This window comes from Chaetodon auriga, chromosome 19, assembly GCF_051107435.1.
Source record: "Chaetodon auriga isolate fChaAug3 chromosome 19, fChaAug3.hap1, whole genome shotgun sequence".
Taxonomy (NCBI): Eukaryota; Metazoa; Chordata; class Actinopteri; order Chaetodontiformes; family Chaetodontidae; genus Chaetodon; species Chaetodon auriga.
In genome coordinates, this window is record NC_135092.1 from 11,217,275 (window position 1) to 11,241,577 (window position 24,303).

Sequence of the window (24,303 nt, forward strand, 5' to 3'; positions counted from 1 at the left end):
GTAAAAAGAGGCAGCGAGAATAGAAATATGAAACTGATTCAAAACACAGCAATAAAACAAAAATGACCATAAATGCACCATTGAACTTGATGAAAGCTTGAAAACAGTCATTATCTGAAGAGCTATCAGAATGTTGCCTCCATCTATTTTCATATCACAGTTACAAATGAGGCTCACATAGGTTGGAAATATTTCTTGTTCAATTTCCTTATATTTTTCATAGATTTTTTTTTTTCAAGGGAACTAATCTGGAAGTGACTGGATTTGATCAAAAGTCATGTTCAATACGTTACACTAGAAGTAGCCAGACTGATCATGATTCATTGCCCGTGTCTGTGTGTTGGCATGTTTGTGTCAGCAGCTTTTTCTGGTAGCATGTGCATCTCTTTTAGTGTGTTTGGGGAACGGGGGGATGGGGTGGGGGGTGTTGGCAGGAAGGCATTTCTCTGTCCCTCCTGTTCTGTTATTTACCCCTGTGCAGTGTGACCCTGTGCCCCATCAGGGAGGCACGTCCCATTTGACATCTGCCTGTTTGCAGGGGGGGTGGAGGGGGGGATACAAGGGGTGGGGTGCCCATATGGAGCTTCAGCACCCCACCCCCCTCCCTCCAGTCCAGCCTTTGCCTGTCCCTGACAAACACACACACACACACACACACACACACACACACACACACACACACACACACACACGCACAACTCTAACACCACGTCTCCTGCACCCTTTGTTCCTCTGTGTGAGTGTGTGTGTGTGTGTGTGTGTGTGTGCATGTGTGTTAGATGCCATGCCATTCCAACACACAGACCTGCTGCTAGCTGGGTGGGGAGGGGATTGAAGGCTGTGTTTGTATGTATTTATAGACAGACAGACAGACAGACAGACAGATAGATAGATAGATAGTCACACACAAACACACACACACATGCTCATGGATCTGATGGGGCCACTGTGTCATGACCTCGCCCAGCTGGACTCTAAGGTGAGTGTGTTGGGTGTGTGTTTGAGGCCATTTTGACACAAACGCTGAGTCTCTGTTGAAACTCGTCTGCTCCCGTTTGCATTCTAAATGCTTCGTATCTACCTACACATGTCATTCGGACAGATATATCAACCCACCCATCCACCCATACCTAAATCCTGCTGTCGTTATGTGTTGCATGATAGGGTGTAACAATTACCCTGTATGGATTATCCTCCTACACAATGATTCAGTGTGCTGGATGCACAATGAACAGGCTGGCCGCAGGGCTGGATCTAGGCTAACGAGCTTGGTGGAGTTTAAATTGTCCAGCGTAACACTGACAAAAACTGTGGGTAATACTGCACTCTGTGACAGCACTTTCTCTGTCAAGGCCTGCTGCCTTTGTCTGACAGCCTGTTGAGGATAATACCTCTTGTTAAAGGGCTTACAGCGAATTAGGTTGTTAATACATATTGTGACACAGCTGTTGCAGCTATTTTTTCTATTACGGTAAAGAAATTGAGGCTTAGGTGGCTTTGGAAATTAATCTCTGTATGCACTGGCTGAATTGTTTCTCTCTGGCTGTGGGCTTTTGAAAGAATGCAGGAGGGTGAGAAAGTGCACATCCCATCCTATATTTAGGTCAGCTGCAGGTGAAGAGCAAATTGAGGAGAGAGTACGCTCTGACTGGAATAGCTTCAAACTTTATTGAACTGAAACTGAAGGCCAAACGTGACAAAGGGTAAAGTTCATGTCCCTAAAATGATATCCAGAAAATATTGTAATAGATTGGAAAATGTAGGAAAGGTAACTATGCATGTATATTACAGCTACAGCCACTATACCAGACCATATTTTTACAAATTAAATATCCATAATCAAAATAAATGCAAAGGCATGACTGACATCACAGGTACAACAGTAAGACACTGCATGCACTGCTGCTGGAGCTTCAGCACTGATCAACCCATTAATTATGGAATTAAGACAGCTTTGTGGACATTCAGCTGTGTCATTTTACAAAACATCACTTCTGTAAGTGAACCTTCAGTTCCAGCTGTTGTGATGAATTCATGAGCTCTATCGTCTGAACCATTGAACTGACACTGGACACACTTCTAGACTGTCAAGAGTCAGTTGGACTGTGCCATTTTTATTATTAGTGCACCCATAATATGTATTTATAGATATGTATGTATGTGTATGTGTGTTAGTGTGTGTGTGTGTGTGTGTGTGCGCGCGCATGTGTGTAAACATGTGTGTCAGGGAGTAATTACGGAGAATAAAGGCCTGGTTGTACAGAGTGAAACTGTGGGTTTTGAAGTGAGATGGAAGATGCTTTTCTGTTTGGCTGAGCAGACTCAATGGTCTTATTCAGCCAGCCCCCTTACTGCCCATTGTTCTCCTACCACCAGCCCTCCACACACACACGCACGCACACACACACACACACAAACACACACACACACACACACACACACACACACACACACACACACACACACACACACACACACACATGGGACTCAGTGGAATCGGAGCTGGGGCCTGGAGGAGAAAGAGGGATGGAGAGCTCCTGCTGAATCTGAGAGCTGTTGGGGGGTGAAGTGAAGAAGAGAGGGCAAGACAACAGTGCAGGGTGGAGTACACAGGTTGAAATAAAACTGTGCCTGATGATGTTTATTTGTTTGTTAAGCAGCAGAGTCGTTGGAACTGAAATGCCCAAAACGATTAATATGTTTGCTGTGGATCTAAGTTTTTAAAGTGCCGGAGAATTTGCAGTACAATGACAAGTTCTTTGATGTTTTACCTCATTAACTTCATTGATTTTTGTAAATATGTGCTTATTCTGAATTTGTTCACCACTTTGTGAACATGTGATTGTATAAGGGATATTAGTACATGGGGTCAGGAATGCTTCAGAAAGCTGTCGATGAACACAGTTTGTTTGCAAATGATTTAACTTCTACTTTTTTACGCAGCATCCCAACTTTTGGAATCAGGATTGTACAAATCATGAATCAGAGCAGGTGCAGAAACCAACGGGTTTGGTGGTTGGTTAGTCTGAGGGCCACAATCTGATGATGACCATCGCACTGTGAACTGGGAGAAAAAGCCAACTATCATATGTTGAGATAAGAGATTGTTGTTCAGTTTGTCAATTCAAACCACAAAGTCACAACTATCTCTCTCAAAGACAAAGTTAGAGGACTCAACAACAACAGTGGAGGAAGATGGATTGAGATCTTTTACTCATGTAAAAGTAAAAAAAAAAGTAACAGGCAAAGTTAAATACATGTACTTGTGTAAATGTAAAGACCTGCATGGGACACCTTTTTTTTTTGCACATACTAATGTCCAGTTTTCCGCAGTTTTCTCAGGTCAAGACAACACATGTCCTCACCATCTCATGCCCTAAGTTAGACCCCCTCGTCAGTTAACCAGCTCCACACGACAGAACCCCTCACACAATAGTGTGTATATGAGCACACAGTGGTCACACAATTGTCTGGTCAGGGCTATGAGCGACTGACACTCGCTGGGGGTTAATGATTGTCGCCCATTGCTTTGGAGCCCATTAGGCCATTGATCTGGTTGCGTCTTTTAAGCCACCTGGGGAAAGGAATGCGCTGGGTCTCCTATTGTGTCTGTCTGTCTGCGAGTGTCACCGAGTGGTCATACACCCTATGTGTGTGTGTGTCAAAGAGAGGCCAATCAAAGGAGAATGACCCAGAGTTTCACACACTGTGCAGCGACACTGGAGGGCTGAATATTCTTGAGGTCAGTTGGTCAAGGGTCAGTTGCTCTGGACTGACTTGAGCACAGAGACACACAGAGAAATTGCGTTTACACATTTAGGAGCTGGCACTGACTGTACACACGAACGCAAACACGTCAACACATTCTGATACTCAACATGATACGTGCTCAGACACCACTGCGCAGCGCCTGAAGAAACACCAGGGAGGTAGATAAACGATGTTGCAGAGCTCAGCACCTTTAGCGACTACGTGAGGCGCATGCATACGCACGGCACACACAAAGGGAAGAAAGGGGCTTCATTCATAGCTGCTTCTATTAGTTGGCTGAATTTATCACCTCCTCTTATAAAACATCTCAATGGGTGGAAAACAACTAATTACAAGCACTCTCGTTAGTTTAATTGAGCAGCTTTTTCATGCACTTCTAGTTTTTCTTTTTTCTTTCTTTTTTTTTTTTTAAAAAAAGGTCTTAAATCAGCGACTCTCTAAAGTGGAGTTTGGATTAGGCAGACTACCACTTAGCTAATAAACAGCACACACTTAAATTAATGTTAGCATGGAATTCAAAGAATGCTTTTAAACTAGATTATGAAGCTAACATATCAAAGGTATTGTTAGTCTATTAGGGCTAGTAAAGCAGTGAGTAGCAACTCCCTTTATTACGTATTGATATTTGTTTTCCATTATTCTGTGTTGACACATTCAGATGGATATTCCATTAACATTTTATATGAATCTCTTGTCCCTCATAAAGTGATTTATGAGAGAGCTGCTGGCCACCACAGTACTGACAGGCAAAGACATTACTTGGTAGGATTTATTCACTTTGTAAAAACTTGCAAGCAAATATTTATTTTTTATTTTTACTTTAATGGTTTTCATCAACTAGTTTTCATCTTACTTCTAATTGAGTCGTATTTGGGTATTTTTCTTGCTTTCCTTCCACATGTGAATGCCTTTGCAACCTTTTCTGGAGTCTGTCTTTCTGGAGAAAACATCTGTTCGATCTCAGAGTGACTGAAAACACTCAGATGACACAGCTGGGGTTTAGGGGAGGGGATTCGCGGGGTCTTTAAATGTTGGGGGCTGCCAGTTGGTGGGCCACGCAATCAGAGTTGAACTTGAAGAAGGAAAGAAAATGCTGTCCAACATAAGATGAGAGAGTAATGTGTGTGTGTGTGTGTGTGTGTGTGTGTGTGTGTGTGTGTGTGGAGGGGGGTCCTCTGTCGGCAGGACAATAGACAGTGGCAGCAGCAGCAGCAGCAGCTGACCAGAGAATCCCGTCTCCTTTTGTCATCCTGCATAATGACGTCTCCACCACACACACTCTGCCTCTCCCATTCCCTCCATCCTCACCCCGCTGCTCCTCCTCCCTCCTCCTCCCTCCTCCCTCTCTTCCTGATTGGCCATTATAGGACTCCTTCTTTTTTTCTCTCCCACTTTCACTTTGTTTTAGTGTTGGTGGAGGATTTTTTTTTGTAACATCCTTTGCTTAAGTAAAAGTACCAATAAAACAATGTATAAGAAATAATTCCTGCATTCAAAATCCTACGGAAAGAAAAAGTACAACAACATGTACTTGAGGTATCAAAAGTCAAAGTAGCAGAAAAATGGCCTGCAGGACAGATTATTATGTATGACAGCATGAGGTGACTATGAAAAGTAATTAGAACAACAGCTGTTAAATGAATGTAGTGGTGTCAAATATATGATATATAATAGCACAAAATGGAAATATCATAGTGTACCTCAAAACTGTACTGTACTTATGTAAAAGTACATTTATTATGTGTCTGTTTTACATGTGTACTTTCATTTTTCACCACTGGTCATTCGTGTTTGGTCAAAAATATGTGCCTAGAGAGAAAAATCCCCATGTTTCATATCTGCTAAGAGAAGTGGTTTCAGGATATGGACCCTGTGGTGTTCAAGCAGAAGTACTGCTGAAGGTCTGGCTGAGGGTGGAGCATGCTTACTACAGAATGATGGACAAACCAGAGGCCTTCAGCTTCACATGGACAGTATTGGCACTACTGTGCACAGTCGGGGAGGATGGAAGTCTGCTTTCATCCTTCCAGCTGTCTCCTTTCTTAAACCTCCTTCTAATGCGATAAACTAATTCAAGCCCTGTGTTTTATTAAAGCGTTTGGAGGGAGCAGGTTTGCACAGCACCACACACTGTGGGACGGACTGAGTTTTGTGTGTGGAGGGAATTTTCCTGTCAAATATGTGGTCAGCTCAGCCGGTCTGTGCAAAGGTACTGGAACGTTTTCAGCATGACCACTTGGCTCGCTTCCTCTCTCTCTTCATGGGAACTTGCTCGCAGTTTTCCTCCTCTCTTTCTCTTCTCCTGGAAAGCAAACTGAAGTGTGTCAATAAGGTTTCTCATTGAGTGTGCTTCTGGTTATCTCAGTGTGTGTGTGTGGTGTGTGTGTGTGTGTGTGTGTGTGTGTGTGTATACTTGTTTGGTAGCTGTCCTCCAGCCAGCACCAGGTGATATGGCCTGGTACGGAAGGTCACCGCCGTGATGTCACTTCCCCTTCCTCTCCGGATATTCCCAGCATTCTATATTGCCAGCAGCCGGGAACTCTGGGAACTCAGTCCAGGAAACCTGGCTCCTTCACAAGATAGAGAGAGAGAGAGAGAGAGAGAGAGAGAGAGAGAGAGAGAGAGAGAGAGAGCGAGCAGTGGTGGTGAGGGTATATGGTGATTTTGCAGCATTGAACAACTCATTTGTTGTAAAGAAGCAAAAACATGAGCAGCAAGGAGAGCGTTAGACTGAAAGAAGACGAGCTCATGACACAGGAATGAAGAAGGATCTGTTGTGTCTTTCACTTTATAAAATATTTGTGCATGTATGTGATTGAGATTATGTGAAACATATGAATCATCTGTAAACAGAGCAATATCGCCCCCTCCTGGTTATGCCCAGTCAATGCAAAACACTGGGAACGCAGATGGCAAAACCCCACATAATCCTTGTGTTATGATGAGATTGGCTCTATTCCTTCATTGTTCGGGGTCCCACACACAGCTGCATGTGCATGTGAATTTCTTTGTATGTTAATGGATTCATACTCGAACATGAAGAGGGTCTGTATAAACAATGTTTTTTCAGAGAGTTTGTTTCAGGGTCTGAGGGTTTGGCTGGTGGATCTAAGCCCTCTCCAGTCCGGTAAAAATGATCCTGAAACATCTATCCAAGGCAAACCCAAAGTAAACTGATAGCTGTTCTTGAACCATTTGGAGTTCATGTGTGGTTTTGGTCTCTTTTGAAAGGTAACACTCTGAACTTGTACCCCCTGTAGAATCACTGTAAGTGCTACTGGCATTGAGTAATAGAAGTTTGAACATGTTGAAATAGAAGTTTTTTCCTGCCTGTATATGTATTTTTTGCAAATACATGCTTGCAGATGACTATGTGTGGGACCTATTAGCTGGAATACACGATTGGACCACAGCATAAAGCCTTATACTAGTCCAAGTTCAATAAAAAAAATACCACAGAAACTGATTATTTTCACATTTTCTCTAATGGTGTATTTAGTTGTTCTCCCAAAAAAACAATTTGTTGTATATTTATCTACATGAATATCTATATTTATATATTTAGAATCTTAAGTTTTGCCCTCTACATACATATTTAAGGTATTTCTACCCATATTTTGGCTATATATTCTTAAATGGAGGCCATTTACCATATTTATTACTCGTCACTTATCACAAATTGAGTGTAATGGCGCTTTTATTGCTGCAATCCTTGCTTTGAGGTGTCGGAGGAATAAATAATTCTGCGAGTGGGCCGTCAGAATATTGTGGGTTAAACTGTTATATAATACATTTAGTCTAATTGCTAATCATGTCCAGCCTTGGTATGAAATACGTAAATATGTATTAATGCACTCCAGGAAGCAACTGCATCATGGGAATCCTATAAACAGTAAAAAAATAAAAATAAATAATAATAATAATAATAAATAACACCAGTCAAGCAGAGTAATGTCTTGTTTTATTGGTAACTTATTGTGATATAACTTCACATATTTTATGTATTGCTAGTTCATGTTTCATCTCTGTATAATGAGTTCAGATTAGCAATATTTCCTCATCTCACTCAGTTAGCCCTCAGGAGGTCTGCATCTGTAAAAGACCAAAAATACATTAAATACTTTGATTATGTGTGTGTGGAGATTTAGTATTGCATTTGCATGAACACAAACAGCTGTGCAGGCCTTCACCAGATGTCCCTGTCCTGTATTTCTCCTTTATCATCTCACCATCTTTCACCACCCCGCAGTACTCCTCACACTCAGCCCTGCTGTAGAACTTGTTGGCGTTGGCCTGGCAGAAGCCCATTTTGTAGGCCACACACAGACCGGCGGTGGAGTCAAAGGCCCAGATGAGGGGTTGGCCTGTGCAGGGTTGGGCTGCCATAGGAAGACGGCACACAGCTGGGGAGACACAACAGCGGAGTGTAAAATATTGATGACGCAAATTCTTGTATAATTATAGGCAGGTATTGTATTTTCATATCTCACTCCTCACCCTCAGTGCGACATCGCTGCAGACACTCTCTCTCATTTTCAAAGTTGTTCTGGTTGCCCAAACACCCTCCATACTTGAAGAGTTCGCAGCTCATCGAGGAGGAGTTGTAGAAGTACCGGTGGTGCAGCCCGAAACACGGTCCTGTGTCTGGTGCTGCTTCACAGGACTCTATGAGGGAGAGGGATAGCACAAGGAAGGGTAGATACCCATTAGCTGTAACATCAGAGTCAGGATCGCTTATCTTGTATTCAACGTAACACATTTATATTCATGAATGTATGGTGCTGTACAATATCTAAGCTGATCACCTACCAGTTCCATTAAAAAGAGGCGTATCATCACCAGAACCTTCCACGTCTGCAGCAGCCAATGAGGGCACCACATTCCTCTTTCTCCGCTGTGTCACAGCCACAGGCAGATGCCATCAGATATACAAAGCCACCTGAACCCCAAATATTCCCCTATTCCCCTTATTTCAAAACCCTTTCAGACAGCAACACAACTCAAAAATACATTTTTGTACAGTTGCATCCTAAATATATGTATCAAATTAGTTTGTAGTGTGTTTTAATAGAAATGTAAGCATGCATAAAAAGACAATTTAGGCTATATTAATGAGTATATTTTGAGTACCTGAGCTGCAGTCTGAGCTGCTGGCTCTGCTGCCGGCTCAGGAACACAGTCACCTGCACAGAGATGAAATGAAAACACGTCATATAGACAACCATTCACCATTCACTAGTGTTTTTGTTATACGTTTCCTCTTGTAGGACATTCTGAAGGGTCATATTAACATCTCTCTCCATGTGTCTTCAGTCAATTATTGTCTGAATGTTTCATATAGAGGTGATTTAGTCTGTCTGTGTTGTACCTTTGTCCTTCTTAGTGATAATATTGTCGTCGCTCAGTCCCTGTTCTCTGGCCAGTGTTTTGAAGTCCTCCAGCACCGAGGCTCTCACAGTCTTAGTTCGACCTGAGGAAGACGGAGTCATTAAGACAAAGCACATGTAAACTAAAACTCCAATATGGTGTCAAGGGTTTGAGGTTTGGATTCACCAAAATCATTCATACATGCCACTGAAAAACTGCTTCTTTTAGTTTACTGAACGGAGTCAAAACTGAAATGGAACTTTCCACAATAATAACAACAACAAGTAAAGAACATAATGAAATGTTCCAGTGCATCTATAGCGAGCGTCCACTCACTGTAAAGCTTAACTGAGGTGCTCTTGATCCCCGATGGCTTCTGTTTGCTCATTATCACTATCGCATACTCATTGTAGTTGGTGTGAACCACATAGGCATCCACGTCTGCCCTCCACCCTGTTGAAAGAACAAGGAGAGATAACGTCGATCATATCAACCTGTTCTCACTCCCAGCTCTTCAGAATGTACAGCTAGAGACAGAAAGAGAGAGAGAGGGAGACATACTAGTGATGTGGTACAAGAATCGTCCTGGTGTGGAGGTCAGTTCATAGTCCCCAGACATCTCCTTACATTTTCCATTTCTGCACATGCACAAAAAAATAAGTCAGTAGTGGAACAAACTATGTGTGACAGTTTATATCTGTGTGCTCGTATTTAATGGAGCTGCTGTCTAAATCTGTGCAGGACATATCAGATAACTATAAAACACTGTCAGCCTTGAATTTTAAGGAAAGAAGCAATACAATAATGTAGAAATACTCAGCTCCAAGTAAAAGTCCTACATTCAAAATCCTACTTCAATAAAAGTGCTTAAATATATCCTCATTACGAATTACAAAATAAACACATTTGACTGTTAATTAAACCGTCATGCTTGTTTTTCCTGATATCTCACAGGATGAAAATGTTTAAAGAGTCAAAGTTTAAGAGGTGTTAAAGATGATCATTTATTGAATATATTTTCTCATTTCAATGTAACTGATGATAAAAGATTTCTAACTTTCACAAACATGTATTTTGACACATTTTTGTGCATTACTCTGTATGTGTGTGTGTGTGTGTCTGTCTGTCTGTCTGTCTGTCTGTCTGTCTGTCTGTGTGTCTGTGTAAACATGTGGCACATGCACTTACACACCTGAGTACAGTTCGGGTGGACTTGAGTTTGCCTTCAGTGGTGCTGCTCTGCAGGACCAATTTACCAATGGCTGCGTCTCTCTTTTGACTGAGCATATGGGTACATGTTGTTGCCACAGCAACATCATACCAGGTTCCCAAAAACTGTTAGAAAGAGGTAAAAAAAAATACTTATATTTTACTTACATAATGCTACATAAAATCTATAACTGAAATAGATATTGTTGGTTCAGTAAAGCAGACCAAAAACATAAAAAAGTTTAACCCAGTTTATTTCAAAACACATTTATAAAGTGCTATAAAAATAAAGATGTTACAGATTAAAAAAAAATATATATATATATATATATATATGTATAAACGATAATAATTGCTGAGACCAGTAATGCCTAGCACATAAAATCAGTGAAAAAATTCCAAGATTTGGAAATATTTTGCAATATTCTCTGCAGTTTATGATAGATATCAAGCCCTTTGAAGGGCTCACTACAATAAACCTCACAATAAAAAACCTTTGGCCATTCGACACAAGACAAAAAAGCTCCCTTTATGCAGACGATGTCATGCTTACTTATGTGTATTTAATGAAGGCATATTTGACTATTTGTCTCTATCCTAAACTGCTCAAACCTTTTCAATGTTTGATGCATAAAGGTCATTGGAGGTTTTATCCTCTATTCGGGATGTGTATATTCAGATAATTAACACATGAAACTTTCCACTGCCTGCATGATGGAACATTTTATTATCAAAAAGATATTCGTCTAAAGACAGAAAGAAACGGCTGGAACAGAGAACGCAATAAGCACTGAAGTGCATTTCTGCATCGCTGCCTTTTACCTTTTTACACTGAATCTGCAACAGAACGTTACACATAAAATGGGAAAAATAACATGAAAGACTTCAGAACGCGGTCGCTCACCTGGGTGATATCAAAGTTCTCCTGCGTGGTGTAGAGAGGTTCTGAGAGTACAGGCAGCCCCTGGAGGGTCCAGCTCCACCCCAGGACCAGCAGGGAAACGAGAAACACCGCTTTCTGCATCCTATCGGCCCGTCTGCCTGCTTGTTTCTGAAATCTGAAACTGGATCCCAGGAAGGGGGCCACCTCGTTACCCAACAGTATCTTACACTCCCTCTCAAAGGGGGACAGGGCATTGACCTGTGCATTGTGTGCTGTGCATGCACTCACTCCCACAGCAAAGCAAAAAACAAACAAGTAAAAGAGCAAAGTTCTGCTCCTCTGTCTCTCTCTGTGCTCTGACTTGCCTGGCAGCTGACCACTTAAACATTGGACTCCAGAGATTTGGCAACATCAACCGATCAATACATGTCCTGACCTGACAGACTAATGACTAACGGCTACATAATGTTTTATCCTGTATTGTGTATTATGTTGCATACATACAGAAAGCTAATTAGCTTTTGAATGACACTGTGCATTAATCAAGACTTCCCATGCATATTCACCTCAGGCCTCAGCTATTGCTTTCTGTCTATTCTGCATTAGAGGGACCTCAGCACAGTTCCCTCCATGATTAATTAAAACGTGCATAATCTGTGACAACATATTAGTTGGAATCAGAATGCTAACTCCAACCAATAGATCTACCTGCTCATAACTATTTATTTGATTTTAAGGGGGAGATGGATTGGTAGAAAGCTACAGATTCCTTAATGGTTTGGTGTTTGAGTTTTATCAAGTCAGCTGTGTAGGATTCTACATTTTTCTTTCCCTTTCTTATATTATCTTTATTTAAAGTTTGAAAAGTGATATTCAGACAACCAACACAGTCTCAACAATATTTCAAAACTTTTTGCAGTGTGCAGTTTGAGCACTCAAAGGTCAAATGCACTCAGATAAACACTGAATCACTTCATTTGCAAATCACCAAATAATTTTAACATACCAAGCTTTTCAAATACCATGATTAAAGAGAGATACAGAGTACTGACATGTAGTATTCATAAAATATGTACTGTAACCACAGGAAGTCAGTACAGTGTCGTTTTATCTGCTGAAGAAAATGTTTTCCACCCTCGGTGCATTAATGGTGTGACAATGTGACGTCTGGTGACTGTTTGTGTGCTGATCCCCCTCTTCAGTTATTCCACATGATCCCTCACCCTGTAACAGTGAACAAACAGTTACTGATATATGCTTAAACTGGACAGAAACGTGTCATGTTTTTTTCTCTTTGTATTTACACAGCTGCATGCCTTAGAGCCAGAATGAGGATATGAAATAAAAAAGCCTGTTATAGTTCCTAAAATGCCAGCGATGACACTGTCTGATAAAGGCAAAAAATATCCCAAAAAGTAGACGAAAATGCCAATAACATTGAATATATGGGAACAAAAAACCCTTAATAGGCGTGACGTGTGGATGCCTGAGTCAGTGTATAATGAGTGGATTTTTTTTTTTTTAAATCAAAAGAGGAAGATCAGTGTTTATGTAATGTGCCCTTTAAACTTGTCCTCTCACCTGGTCAAATATCACCAGCATCCTGCTCATGTGCAGATGAAAATAGGACTTACTGGGAAGCAAATTCAGAGTGACATGTGTACAAGGTCCCCACATTAGATGGGGATCTTTCAGTATCTGAATGTCATTTGAGCACATAACAGTGTGAAGCACGTACCCGAGGCTTTGTCACCTGCTCATCTGGAGCACGCTGAGAAGACAGTGATATGGAGAGTTGGATTGTGTTTTTCATGATTTGCCTCCTTCACGTTTCAAACTTAATGCAATTATCATACCAAAATGGAAAGGCATGCATCATTTTTGGAATTAATTACACCTGTGCTTTTCCTGCTTGTACCTTTATTCTGGTTCATGATGATTGTCTCGTCACTCATTCCATGCTGTCTGACCAGTGTTTTGAAGTCGTCCAGCACAGCAGCTGTCACATTCATAGCTCGACCTGAGGGAGGCAGAACTGCATTCATACAAAAGCCTGACAAACAAACGTACTGATGGATCCAAACATTGTCACTCACCATAAAGCTTGACTATGGTGGTTTTATTTCCTGATGATTTCTCTGTGCTCAGCTGAAGCACCGTTGCATACTTATCATAGTTGGTATGAACCACGAAGGAATCAACATCTGCTCCAAACCCTGCAGAAAGGAAAGTGTTCACAATACATTGCATGGCAGATTTATAAACACATATTAGTGGTGGATTAGTGGTCGCTGGAGCTTGCTGCTTTTCCGTTTAACATCACGAAAACCTTGTGATTGTGGTGTGAAAGGAACAGAATATACAATTAGATGAAGAGGATGGAGAGAGGAAGGAAGCTGGAGAGACGTACTTGCAACATGGTGGAAGAATCGTCCTGGGGTGGCGGTCAAACCATAATCTGTAGACGTTTCCATACATGTGCCGTTCCTATAGGCAGACACACACATAGACACTGAATGCTTTAAACTGTGTGTCAGCTAGAATGCATGTGAGTCTGACCTGAAACTAGTGGCCGTCATTGTGAAGTTTCCTCCAGGGGCAACCTGCTGCAGCTCCAGTGCTACAATGACGGGGTTTGCACTCTTGCGCTGCATGTAGTGAGGACAAGTAGAAACCACTGCTACCTCATACCACCTCCCCATGAACTGGAAGAGACAGAGAAACATGTACTGGACTGCAAAGCATTTGTATGTGGATTGATATGCTGATCTCAAAGCTTGTAATTAAACCTAAGAAATTCGTGTTTGATTTTTCAAAAGACAGTTACAGTAGGATTAGCGTTTATTAAGGGACACAAAGGGGGTCCCTTAATAAGTATATTATGGCAAGAAAACATTTGCAGTAAGAAAAGTAGCATAATATTAATCACAGAATAAATAAATAAAATGGTAAAACCTGTATTTCAGCTACTCACCCTGCCCAGGTCAAAGTTCTCCTGTGTGAGGATAAGAGGTTCTGGGACCACAGAGATGGTTTGCAGGGTCCAGGCTGACCCCAGAACCAGCAGAGACACCAGACTCCATGTTCTCTGCATCCTGCCAGCCTCTCTGGGTCAAACTGGTTTTGAGAATAATGTCGTCCCACAAAATGTATTAATCTAACAAAGCTGTGATTGTGTCCTTAACTGTCTTGGCCTGTGTGTGTGCACTGAAGTGTGTCCATGTGACTGTGTGTTTGTTGGTCCATATAATCAGCAAACAGCACTGGACTTCAGAATCTGAAGCTAAAACAAACAACCAATCAATACATGTGAGAATTTAACAGCTGATAATTAGTATGGACAGGACTGCTGTCTGACTCGGCCACAGGGGGCACCAAAGCCAACATTTTCCTAACTCTGCGTACACTGCCTTTAATCGAATAACCTAAAATCATTTGTGTGTAATAGGTTATGTGATATCAGGTTACATAGTTATCTTTAGCATTAGCTAGCAATAGGTGGCACATCAGAGAGCAATGAAGTGTGGTTTCCAAGAAAAAACATACTGATGTATAGTGATGTGTAGCATCTGCCTCCTGGTGTTCATATGTGAACTACAGCACTGCACAACAGATATGCACAGATGTACACAGTACAAACAGTAAATCATACACACACACACACACACACACACACACACACACACACACACACACACTCAAACATGCTCCTGCGCTCAGTCTGGAGGTTAATACTGTTTATTTAAGTGTGTCAACACAGTAAAACAGCCCAGTTGATTCTGTTCAGGGGGTTCAGGAGAACATTTAAAACACAGAATTTAATCCGAAGATTTTATATAAACAGTTTGAAGAAAGGAAAAAAACAGAAAAGAGCCACCACAACAAAAACTGTTTAGTGTTAATTTTTTGTGGTGTTTTGTGATTAGGAGAAAAAATAAAAAGAGAAAGGATTTAAATAACTAGGAGGTCAATATTGCTTATTATGACTGCACAGGAGAAGATGATGTTGAGTACATTTCATCAGCAAAATTTGCCATTTATCATCTTTGTAGCCAGAACGATGGAAGAGAGTTCTTTGGCCTTCGTAGTAAATGCTGGGAGCAAGTGAGAAAGCTCATCAGAAAACGCTGCCACCCTCCTCTCAGGCACATCAGTGAACCTACAGGGAGCAACAGAAACTCATTTACACTGAAGATTTGTCGGACAGAAGTTACTCACACACCTGAATATACAAGTAACTCCCCTGGTTTTCACATTTTTTGAGAAAAAAACGAAATAAAAAGACTCACCTAACGTCCAGGTGTTGATGGTGGGCAGTTTTCTGTTGGCAAAAAAATATAGAGACAACAATAAAGAAGCTCATTTAGCTGCCCCCATTATCAGTGTGTGCATGTGTATACGTATACTGCATGTGTGTAGATATACTGCTTGTGTGTACCCTCTGCTTTACCTGCAGGAGGTGGAGTCAGAATAGAGTCTCTGGAGAAGCCCTGGGACAAGGCAAAGGCTTTAAACCTCTGAATGACATTATTTCTGGCGCTTTGAGAGCGACCTGTAAGAACACAGACGCGTATTGGCTCACACTGGCTCACATGTTTAGATGTAATGTAGAAAATGTGTACGTGAATGTGTGCGTCTCACCGTAAAGTGCCACCTGTGTGTACTCTCTGTTAAAAACCTTGTGCTTGAGAACCAAAGCGTAGTCAGTGTAGTTCGTTTCCACCACTGTGATGTCCTTCACCATGTTATGGCCTGACAGAAAACACAGCACAGAGGTGTTGACGTTCAGAGAAATATGAGAATGAATAGAAACCCATGTTATCATCACGTTTGGTTTAATTAATATTTCACACAGCGTCCACATTTTTCTGGAACTGATGAATGAAAATGCCTTAAACAATCTGCAATAAATAAATAAATAAATAATAAACTGCTGCTCTGCTTTTTATCCTCTTATGCAGACTGGCAGTAGTTCAGGCAGGCCATTTTATAGTCACATGTTCCTCCAATCAAGTACGACCATGACCTCTCTCTGAAACATTTGGTGCTCATTCAGTCTGCATACAACAGTGCTGAACTCTGCATCATCGCTGCCACACTGCTGCCGACCAGCTCCTTCTCTGCACTTTCACAACGCAGCCAAACTAAAATGCATCTTGCTTCAATAAATGGCTGAAACCTTGACTGTAATACTTGTCACATGTCCTGCCTGAGCGCCGTGGCTTCCGTCTGCGTGCTTGTTGTGGTTGTTTGCTCGTCCTGTTGCAGATCCAGATTTTCAACTTGCTCCTCTGCTGCGGTTCACTCAGTGAGTGCCAGTCAAATATTTACATTGTCATGGAAAAAGTAGATCTCAGAGCTTACTAAAACAACATGTCTCTTCTCTCTTGGAAAGGTGATGAGTCGGAGTGAGCGGAGACTTACGTGTGCTGAAGTAGGTGAACTGTCCGGCTACGTTGGTCTTCTCATACTGGTACACCTTACTCTGACAACCTAAAGGCCTGAAGCACACAGAGGAGACGCAGTTTCTTCGGCCTGTTTTTTCCTCCCTTCTTTGATTAGAGCAAACATTTTTGTAGCCACCCATTTGTGCAGACGTGTACTCACGTGGCGTCCCACATGGTGAGGTTAACGTTGCCGTTTGGCAGTGCTGCGACGATGCCCATGGAGGCCTTCAGTTTGTCTCTGTAGGGGACAAAATTTGGAGAGTCGTAGGCCAGGCCCACCCGGTACCATTTCCCTGCAAACTAAACACACACACACATAGGCACACAAAAATCAATTTGACATATGATGTGGCTGGAAATCTGCTAGATTTTTCTCACTGCCAACACATTCCAGGAAAAAAAGCAAAACCAACAACATGTAACTCAGTCTATCAATACTTTACGACCTGCCTACCAATGGTTTCTACTGACAACATAAAGCTTTAAAAACAGGTCACATATATATATATAGTTTCCACAAACAGCTGGACACACAGTAGTTTTAACTAAGGCTAATCAAACATGAGTAAATAGCGTGTGGGGGCTGACTATTTTCAGCTGTGGATTTGGTGCACAGGTGAGTATTTAAGGAAGCAGTGAAGGTTTTATGTGAGCTTGACTCTGAATAAAAACAGTGTGTTTATCGTGATGAAGTAACATGTCAGCTCATGTGTTCTTAATAGCTTTTGGACCAAGGTGGAGGTCTATGGCAAGGCTTTGCACGCAATACCTGCCAGTAGGATCAATTCATTGATGGTTTTGGTCTTTTTATTCGGAGATTTGTTGTTTATAAGAAAAATATATTGCAACTTTTTTCCCAGTCATTAAGTTACGGTTTATCACCAAGCACGGGCATTGGAGAAAAATCTCTTCTTTGTGCCATTTTGTGTCCATGTTTTATATATATAACCATGTATTTTTAGTGCTTACATTTTTAGCATGAAGGGCCCCAGTGAGAAAACATGAAAACTGTATTTGTACCATGTTACAAACGCTGCTGCGAACCACAGTATTTCTTCATATCTGCACACACGTCGTTTGAACAGTGACTGATGGAGGGAGTGTTGAGTTCTGATGGAGCATCCTGGCTCCTGCATGTGCCTGCATTCTTTATTCTTTGAGCTGCCTTTGGCTTTGTAGATAGGGAAGGAGGCATGGAAATTATAGTGTTTCTGGCTGGATGTTGTCCAGTATTTTACATTAACTCAAACCAGATTAGCAAGTACCCGACCTGTTGATAAACACGGAGGAACAAGGATCCTTGAAATGCTTTGGGGCTAAATCCAGTCAGTTATCAACACAGACACAGGAAGCAAAGATCTTCCTTTCAAAAATATTTCTCGTGATGCATTTACTGTGGGAAACGTCCAACTGACCCCTCCCAACCTCTCATGTGTGAGGAAACCAGGAAAATAGGGATTCACAAATGTATTACTCTTAACAACTGGCAACGAGGCAAGACTTAGACCCATAATTGTTTGTTTTGGGTCACCAACTGAGTAGCTGTTCTCAAACTTTGGCTACACGCACGCACGCACGCACGCACGCACGCACGCACGCACGCACGCACGCACGCACGCACGCACGCACGCACGCACGCACACTTTTATACTTGTGAGGGCCCTCATTGACCTAATGCATTCCCCAGCCCCTTATCCGAACTTTAACCATTGCAGCTGAATGCCTGACCCCAAGCACCAACATAACCTAACTCTTCAAGCCAAATCTTTACCCTCAAACAGCCCTTTCCTCAAAATCTCTAATTGGTTATCACAAAGATAGATGTACACACACGCAGAACACAATGTTCCCTCACTTACTAGACAACATAATAATGAGAGAGGAACCTCAAATGAAACGATTCAAACACATTCACTTAAAAACCAAAATGATAAAGAGCCAGATGTGTGAGTCTATCTTACCCTCTGCAGGCTGAAATCTTTCTGGGGCTTCACGTCTGCCTGTGCCATCATCATGCACAACATCACCATGACAACGGTGGCCACAGTGGTCCTCATGGCTGTGTGGAGAAAGGAAGCGGCCCGCTGGATGGACTGTGGGGTTGAGAGAGGGTGTCTGACCCGAGCCTAAAGTGAGCTGTAGGCAGTCGACAGATACAGGCACAGAGTGGCAAAGCCTGTGGCAATGTTTGCTTTTCTCCTGATCCACCCACAGGGTTGTCAGCCAATCATCACTAGGCATCGGGGAACAGTGGCCAAGTGTTGAAGATGTGGGGCTCCAAAACAACCTGGATTCAGACTTCTCTTCACAGAGGTGAATCAGGCTTGCGGTCTCTTGGCATCAGCTGAAGCTCATGTGCTGTCCTCACAAGATTTGGTCCCACAAACCAAGAAGTGTTGCATCAACCATGCTGTGTTTGGGGAAGTCTTCAAATTATTTACTTAAGTTCAAGTGGCCGTAAGACACGACAGAAATATTCAGTGACAAGTAAGTCAGTCATTTCCAACAAACTGTGTTTACTGACAACAGTCTTACGAAGTGTTCCTGAGCTCATGTAGTAACATCCTTTATACAATCATGTGTTCACAAAGTGGTGAACCTCGCTCCATCCTTTGCAAGCTGTTCCAGGATGCCCCTTTCATACCCAATCATGATACTATCACCTGTTACCAATCAACCTGTTTACCTGTGGAATGATCCAAACAGGTGTTTTTGGAGCATTCCACAACTTTCCCAGTCTTTCGTTGCTCCTGTTTTCAGAAACCATTGAAGCTGATGAAGCAAACCATTAAATATATTGTCTTTGCACTGTTTTTAATTGAGTATATGTCAAAAAGAATTAGCAACCCAACACATTCTGTTTTGTTTATGTTTTACACAGCATCCCAACTTTCCTGGAATTGTGTATATAGTATTTATAGCATTTAAATAAATAGTAGAAGTATAACTTATAATAACACTCATGTACACGTATTTCAAATTTGCATGTAAGTACAGTACTTTTCCACCACTGTGAGGAACAAGACTGTCTACACTCGGCTTGAAATGAAGTTTGTGCATATGAAAAGAGGCAAGTTAGCACAACTGCAGTATGAAATGCTGGTCATAATTATCCCTCATGTCACGACAAGAGAAACTATTCAGAGCTATTAGTCAAAGACGTTTCTCACAGGCTCATTTTGAAACTGCTTTTCAAGTTTCGCTTCCCTCGGTGTCCAGTATTTCTGCCTCGATAGATTCACTTGAAATACTCAAACTGGCATTTATTAATAAGGTGACAGTTTAAGGCAAAGCTAAACAATAAAATGTTGAAAATATGGAAGATTTAAGATCCAATCTGCATTTCTTGTGAGCTGAGGCCAGCAGTGAGCAGACAATACAGAACATGTAAGTGTCTGAGTACATATCGATTTTAAGGCAGGTTTGGAGGGACGCTCAAAAGCTCACTGTTGAGTCCCTTAGCAATGTCATGGGTCTAACTGAATTCCCTGCAAAATCAGATTTTTCTTAAACACATCACACTCTGAAGATGGTCTGTAGTCAGAGAAATATTGCTTTGATTTAATAAATGTCTCAGCAGTGTGGAGGAAGATATTGAGCTCCTCTCTGATGTACCTGCACTGGAAATATTGGGTTAATTGAAATTAAATGTGAAAATGTGTATGTGAGCTTTACTGAAATGTCATCAGATCCTACTGTATGTAAATTAGAAAGAACAGTTTGGTTGCCAGACTGCCTACAAGGGGCCATTTTTTGTCTAATGCCAGTCATGAGATTGCCTGAACCAATCGATCCATAATTTATCCTAAAAAGCCAAAAGCATTCAGACAAACATAGCGTTTTAAATGTTACCTGGAAGCGATCTCAGACCATCTCTTAGCATGTTTTAGGTTTTTAAGTCAAATTCTTTCTGGGTTAGCTAAACACAGCAGTCAGGCATCAATCAAAGCATTCAATCTGAAAAGAAAGAAAGTGGAACAACAATCAGTGAACAATCAGCCTAAGTGAACAATTTAAATAGTTTTTATTAATAATGATTTTCCATTTGCAGCACTGCTTTGATCTCTTGAAATGCATGATGTATACAGCTAGCCTTCAGTGGACAAGAGGACATCAGTGTGTGTGTCTCACACACACAGCACACCTCACAGACCTCCCCTGCACTCTGCATGAACCGAGAGCTGCCGCCTGTGCAATGAAACAACAACAACAACAACGACAAAAACAAAACCCTTTCACACACAAACGCACTCATGCACCAACATGTTTCCTTCTGCAGCACTGCTGGATGTTCCTGAGGACCGCAAGAGGGGGAAAAAGTGCACAAAGCTGAGTGGGAAATGTTGATCAGAGGCATGAGGGACAGTGAGACACAGACGTGATGAAACACAACTGATCAGCCAGGGTGATGGCCTGCCTGGTGTGCAGTGATCGAATGGTCTAAGAGGCGACTTGTTGTTTTTCTTTTTTTAAATCAGATGATCTCGACTGATCTCTTTATGAGCTGGGAAGACTGGCAGCAGTTTGATGCCTCTGAGGCATTATCAGTTTGCTCAGTGTGAACAGACTTATACTCACATCAGTCGCTGTGGATTGACTACATTTTCAGTCTGTGTGTATTAGGTGCTGGCATTAAATCGCTTTAGTCAGTCAAATAATGTCAAAGTATGAAGAGCAGGCGAAGAATTGTAATTTGTCTCTTAGATGAAAACCTGTTTAAGACAAGTGATTTGAGGTGTTATTATCCACAGGCCAACTGAATCAGTTTCAAATTTGGTTTACAGATGGAGGAAAACATCCCACACAGATAATGTAATGGATCCTATCTACAGCAGTTGCACTTATTAGGTCCTTTCATTAGTCATTCAAAGACTGCAAGATACAATGATGGCATGGAAACTTGAGTGTGTCTTGGTGGGGACACAGCGCCCTCCTCTGGTCAAACAGGTATCTCCAAACACACTGTTCCCCCTACACAGTGGTTCCTGCTGACCTTCAGCTGTTTCTGGTTTTGAACCTGACTTATCTGGTTTTCCATCTGCTTTTCAGAAACAACATTTATAAGGTGGCTCCTGGTCAACATGTAAAACCACTGTAATCCAGAAATCCCTGGCTGTTCCTAGTGGCTTTTAATAAAAGGTAGGAAAAAAAAGAAGAAAAAAACAAAAAACCAACTGCCATTCGATTGTCTTACACTCACGCATGAATCCTGTTTTTTTAAACCAAAATCACAAAGCTATGATTTCACGCAAAGGAAATGAAAGCAAATACATTTAACAGTGAAACAATCAAAGTACAATTAACAGTTCCTTTGAAAAGAATCATTTAAAATCATTAAAAAAAAAAAAAAAAAAGAAGTGAAAAATGGAAACATCTTATTCAGAGTGATCAGCTGTGAGGCTGTTCAGTCAGCGGTGACGAGCTCGACCCTCAGTCACAAGCATCATAACAGCCAAACTGTTCCCTTGGATACGTAAATCACATTTTACTTCATGACATCATCATCATCATCATTTGGTCACTCATTTGCTTTTTCAGACATTCATGAGAACATTTCACACTCATCATTAAAGAATAAATACAAGTGAGAGAGACACTCTTTGAACCAAAGACCACGGGGGAAGCAGGGATGAAATCTCCATTTTGGTGGTCCCAAAACAAGGAAATCGACTTTGACGATCAGACGGCTGCCGTCAACGTCAACCATGTCAGTCAGCCAGTACAAAGTACGAACTAAGAAAAGCCATTTAAACATAGAGAATCAGACAGAAAACGAAGCCTAAAACTCGTGAGGAGTAATCAGTCCTCTGCACTGCAGCCAGTCTCCACATGACTCGTTAAACAACCGACGCTGGCGATGGCCGGCCTGGCTGTGCTGCACTGCAGGTGACTCAGTATGTGGTCAGTTGCAAAGGTAAAACAAAAAGTCACAGGATCAGTGGCAAACTACACACAACACACGTCCGCAAGAGACATTTGAAAACAGTTTTCAGCGTGTAGTTGGAGCTTTGTGTCACCAGACCTCCTGCACTAAAGTAAAAACAAAACCCTCCATCAAACACTAATCAAACTCCACTTAGGAAACGGCTAAATTCAATTGTCTGAATCAACGTGAGCACGGCGAGGTGACGCAGACATGGCAGAGAATGAGGCTCGGTACCTGACGGAGATGGTGAGGACCAAACGCAGGAGCCAGCTCGACAGGATGGAGGGCCATGGAGAGGGAGAGGGAGAGGGGAGGAGAGGTTACAGATGGATTCATGGAAAGGATTGGGGTGCTTGGCAGAAAGATGATAAAGGCTTGGTGTAAAGGTGCTGAGCAAATGGAAACTTGGGAGAACAATTTCTATAAGACAACCCAAGAAACGAACGAATAAGACAGCTAGAAGACAAATTAAGGTTACAGTGCAGACTAAGGAAAGACCGGAAGAGACTCAAAGGACAGGAAGTAATGAGGATAAAGTCCTTGAAAATGCTATGACAGCAGCCTTGCAAAGGTTTGGACTTTTGCCCAGCGAGACATCAACACGAGCTCTTCCTGCACCTGGCAGGATGAAGGTGCCAGTCGCCGGGCTGCTAAGGATTCTTAGCAGGGGATTTTCAGAATAAAATATGAGCTCCCAAGACTTAGGCCAACTTGGCCAGGCTAACACGCCAGGAAACTTAGAGACAGACACACGACATTCTGGAGGATAGAAGCGGAGTGACGCAGGGAACCATATGAGATACTATGTGCGGGCCAGGGCCTGTGAATCTGGGAGGTGAACTCACAGTAAGGCACAGTGCTCTGCTTGTGGTTGATGATGCTCATTCATGGTGCTACAACCTCTGACAATAGCTACCGCGAACAACGGACAAAACATCGATGACGAAGCATACTCTCTCTTCTCCTATGGTTCTATTTCGACGCACCCCTTCCACAACAATGTCCCGACTCCCGCCTTTGAATCTTTGGATCTTTCGACTCTCCTGAATCTGGCAGAACATCCGTATTTAGCACCAGAATATTGTTGAAAACACAAGACCTCGCTGATCTGGGGCGATTCGGTGCTCCTGTCTCTTCAGTCAAGTCCTCTTCGTAAGAATATACACACACATACACACACCATAGGATAGACGAAGCCTACCTTTAAGGACAAAACCTGCACAATGCAGCCACACAAACATACTGCATGTCAGTATGTGGACAAGTCCTGTTGGTAGAAATAGCCCCATGTATTTAGCCCAGGGTTGAATCAGTCAGATCACTTCACTTCACTTTGTATTCCAGCAGCTGATATAAAATGCAAACTGCAGCTTCATGTTTGAGGACTCCTAAGAGTTACCGAAGCGTGGATTTGGACACACATAAAGCAAAAAAATTAACCTGATACACCTGCACGATAACAAAAGAGAAAGCTTTTATAATAACATAAATTACTAAAAACTTCAGATTTCCTTAAATACGTAAACAAACACTACAACTTAAATATATTTGGTGTGATGTAGACATATTTCAGTAAAAAGCTTTGTTTTATATCAGCGCTCGGGTGGTGCGGCTGATTATTGCACTGCAAACGCTGGAGCCCTATTGCACTTGAGTGAATCTTTCAGTTTCAACCACTGGACTAATTCAACTTCTGGAAC

General features: G+C 41.9%; 3 protein-coding genes across 3 annotated transcripts; all 3 read right to left on the reverse strand.

Moving 5' to 3' along the window:
• Positions 1-7,714: 7,714 nt before the first annotated feature.
• LOC143338221 (protein AMBP-like) lies at positions 7,715-11,481 on the reverse strand. Its single transcript, XM_076758465.1, has 10 exons — positions 11,252-11,481; positions 10,331-10,473; positions 9,700-9,776; positions 9,475-9,591; positions 9,140-9,241; positions 8,902-8,954; positions 8,581-8,665; positions 8,269-8,436; positions 8,001-8,174; positions 7,715-7,863 (listed from the first exon to the last, which is right to left on the reverse strand). The coding sequence occupies exons 1-10, from the start codon at positions 11,369-11,371 to the stop codon at positions 7,838-7,840; spliced, it is 1,065 nt and encodes a 354-aa protein (XP_076614580.1). The 5' UTR covers positions 11,372-11,481; the 3' UTR covers positions 7,715-7,837.
• Positions 11,482-12,927: 1,446 nt separating this feature from the next.
• Positions 12,928-14,324, reverse strand: LOC143337699 (protein AMBP-like). Its single transcript, XM_076757406.1, has 6 exons — positions 14,205-14,324; positions 13,790-13,935; positions 13,641-13,717; positions 13,327-13,446; positions 13,149-13,250; positions 12,928-13,001 (listed from the first exon to the last, which is right to left on the reverse strand). The coding sequence occupies exons 1-6, from the start codon at positions 14,322-14,324 to the stop codon at positions 12,988-12,990; spliced, it is 579 nt and encodes a 192-aa protein (XP_076613521.1). The 3' UTR covers positions 12,928-12,987.
• A 629-nt stretch (positions 14,325-14,953) lies between these two features.
• Positions 14,954-18,918, reverse strand: ptgdsa (prostaglandin D2 synthase a). Its single transcript, XM_076758446.1, has 7 exons — positions 18,639-18,918; positions 16,838-16,977; positions 16,655-16,731; positions 15,872-15,982; positions 15,681-15,782; positions 15,520-15,551; positions 14,954-15,389 (listed from the first exon to the last, which is right to left on the reverse strand). The coding sequence occupies exons 1-6, from the start codon at positions 18,732-18,734 to the stop codon at positions 15,520-15,522; spliced, it is 558 nt and encodes a 185-aa protein (XP_076614561.1). The 5' UTR covers positions 18,735-18,918; the 3' UTR covers positions 14,954-15,389.
• Positions 18,919-24,303: the final 5,385 nt, after the last annotated feature.

Excerpts from the sequence above, each read along its gene's own strand:
- LOC143338221 (XM_076758465.1), bottom strand. The coding sequence starts at position 11,371 with ATGCAGAAAGCGGTGTTTCTCGTTTCCCTGCTGGTCCTGGGGTGGAGC. Across the intron at positions 9,242-9,474 it reads CACCTCAGTTAAGCTTTACA|GTCGAACTAAGACTGTGAGA; the intron begins GTGAGTGGACGC and ends CGTCTTCCTCAG. Across the intron at positions 8,175-8,268 it reads GCAGCGATGTCGCACTGAGG|CTGTGTGCCGTCTTCCTATG; the intron begins GTGAGGAGTGAG and ends GTGTCTCCCCAG.
- LOC143337699 (XM_076757406.1), bottom strand. The coding sequence starts at position 14,324 with ATGCAGAGAACATGGAGTCTGGTGTCTCTGCTGGTTCTGGGGTCAGCC. Across the intron at positions 13,936-14,204 it reads AGAACTTTGACCTGGGCAGG|TTCATGGGGAGGTGGTATGA; the intron begins GTGAGTAGCTGA and ends TGTCTCTTCCAG. Across the intron at positions 13,447-13,640 it reads ATTCTTCCACCATGTTGCAA|GGTTTGGAGCAGATGTTGAT; the intron begins GTACGTCTCTCC and ends TCCTTTCTGCAG.
- ptgdsa (XM_076758446.1), bottom strand. The coding sequence starts at position 18,734 with ATGAGGACCACTGTGGCCACCGTTGTCATGGTGATGTTGTGCATGATG. Across the intron at positions 16,978-18,638 it reads AAGATTTCAGCCTGCAGAGG|TTTGCAGGGAAATGGTACCG; the intron begins GTAAGATAGACT and ends GTGTGTGTTTAG. Across the intron at positions 15,783-15,871 it reads CACACAGGTGGCACTTTACG|GTCGCTCTCAAAGCGCCAGA; the intron begins GTGAGACGCACA and ends GTGTTCTTACAG.